The 2,035-nt window shown below is 55.0% G+C and overlaps 1 protein-coding gene across 1 annotated transcript; it reads right to left on the reverse strand.

Moving 5' to 3' along the window:
• Positions 1 to 521: 521 nt before the first annotated feature.
• SDRG_17392 (hypothetical protein) lies at positions 522 to 1,361 on the reverse strand (the record flags this gene model as incomplete). Its single annotated transcript, XM_008623634.1, has 1 exon — positions 522 to 1,361. One exon carries the CDS (start codon positions 1,359 to 1,361, stop codon positions 522 to 524), a length of 840 nt encoding a protein of 279 aa, XP_008621856.1.
• Between the last annotated feature and the right edge of the window lie 674 nt (positions 1,362 to 2,035).

Genomic DNA, 2,035 nt, shown 5'->3' on the forward strand with positions numbered 1-2,035 from the left:
GAACGACGGTCTCGGTCCGATTCCGGTGCCGCTCAAGCTCAAGGCGTACGTCGCGCCGTCGAGCTGGGCACTCCCGAGCAACTGCGACCGCGGCTAAGTTTTATAGTCGGTAGTACTACTCGTTCGAATCCATTGTTTACGTTCTATCCAGGTTCTTTGTGCGGGCTTCCAACCCTAGCCCTGGCTGTTTACATAGGAGACTTGCTGCACGCAAATAGTGTGTGAACCCGTTTATCGCTTTCGAGCATCCTCGCACAAATCGATTGTTATTAGTGCTTTCTTGAGTGCAAGATGTGGCAAGAACGTCGTACGAAGCTTAGCGTCATGAATATGGCGCCTCTTTTGATAATTCCTTCGATTTACGCTATTTAGGAGTTCGTATTTCGAGTGAGCGACGCCACCGGGTTGAGCAGTGGGTTTCATACAGTCTTGTCAGCTCACATCGTTGTGCGATATGATATTGCTCTATTGGTGCAATCTAGTGCATACTTCCAATATATGCGGCTTTTCGCTGCTTCTTGCTATTGGATGGAGAGCGCCCGTAGCCGGCGTGGCCACGACAGGCCAACGTGCGTCTCGTAAAGACAGTGCTGGAAAAAGCCAACGCGCGTAAGCGACACCTCGGCGAGCGACGGGCTTTGTCGAAACGCAAGCGCAAGCGCGGGACCGAGTGTCGGATCGACGCTCAAATCGAGGTCGATGTCGTTTAGGTGCAGGCTCGTGGCACGCCCGAAGCGCAGCCACTCCGCCAAGTAGCGGGCAAAGGTTGCATGCAAGCGGTGCGGGCCGCGCGCACTGCAAAGTCGAAGCTCAAACACCGCCAGGTGAGGATGACAAATGGCAGTCAAAAGCGCGTCGAGTGCAGGGCGGTGTCGGGACACGTCGGTCGCAATCTCAATCTCCAGAGCCTTCACCGCCGTGCAACCGAGGAGTGCATCGCGCAGCGCCTCGCACTCGGGCATTGCCAGCTTCGTCAGACGGAGTTGAACGCGCGAAATACTTTGTTTGCCGAGCCGGTTGGTTGCGGTAAGTAAATCGGCACTGCACGCGATGCCTTCCAGTGCAATTTCTACGCGAAGCGACAAAGCGCTTTGTAGCATGCGCCACGTTGCTTCTGGGAGTGCCACGTCATCCAGATAAATCGTCGGCCAGCGCACGCGAACGCCGGCGACAGTCGTCAACGTGTATAAACATTGCAGTCGTGGTGTCCACGCGGCGCGCGGGATGCTGGCGAGCAGCGCCATGAACGCTGTCGGGCACGAGATGTAGCCCGCGATGGTCTCCAACACCTCGGGGGGCAAGACACTTGGTGCTACGGTGCATGGCCGCTTGACGCCGTCTTGAAGCTCTGGCGACTGCATCTGGCTTTGAAACGTCTGTGAACAGACAGCCGAATGCACGAAACAGAATCTGAATGCACCAGACGACACCATGTGGACACAACACAAACCTAAAAGCTTTTGGAGTGTCTTTGGCTACTGGAAAATCGTCGGATGCTCAAAGTGGATACTTGGTACTACCGGTAGAAGCAAGCAATGAAAAGGCTAAGCCACCGTGCGACCATCGTCGAATACTGGCAAAGCAGACTGCATCCATTGGCTTCCTATACGGTGCGAGATTTTTGCTCCGGCTGCGAGCGATCCAGATCACTGTGTCGATGCAGATGGTTCTGATTCGCGTCCGAGGCCGCCAATCGACGTCCCCAGAATTAGATGCGAGGACGGGCAAATCTGCAATTGAAGAACATCCTCAGAAATCGAAGAAGTTGCAAGGTTCCCACGTGTTATTGAAGATAGTACCTTCACAAACGCTTTGACAAATTCCTTTTGCACTTCAACTTTTGCACCGCACCGACTTCGTCGTCGACCGTCGCTGTCATGGTTGCCCTTCTGGCTATTGTATCGCTTCTACTGGCCTCGGACACTGCGGTGGCTGGCAACAACAAGACGCTCAGCTACACGGGCTACCAGCTCTCGTACGACTGCACCTCAGGTGCCGCCGACCGCTGGACGTACACGCTCGACGTTGACAACGG

The sequence above is a fragment of the Saprolegnia diclina genome, assembly GCF_000281045.1.
Source record: "Saprolegnia diclina VS20 unplaced genomic scaffold supercont1.324, whole genome shotgun sequence".
NCBI classification, from domain to species: domain Eukaryota; phylum Oomycota; class Saprolegniomycetes; order Saprolegniales; family Saprolegniaceae; genus Saprolegnia; species Saprolegnia diclina.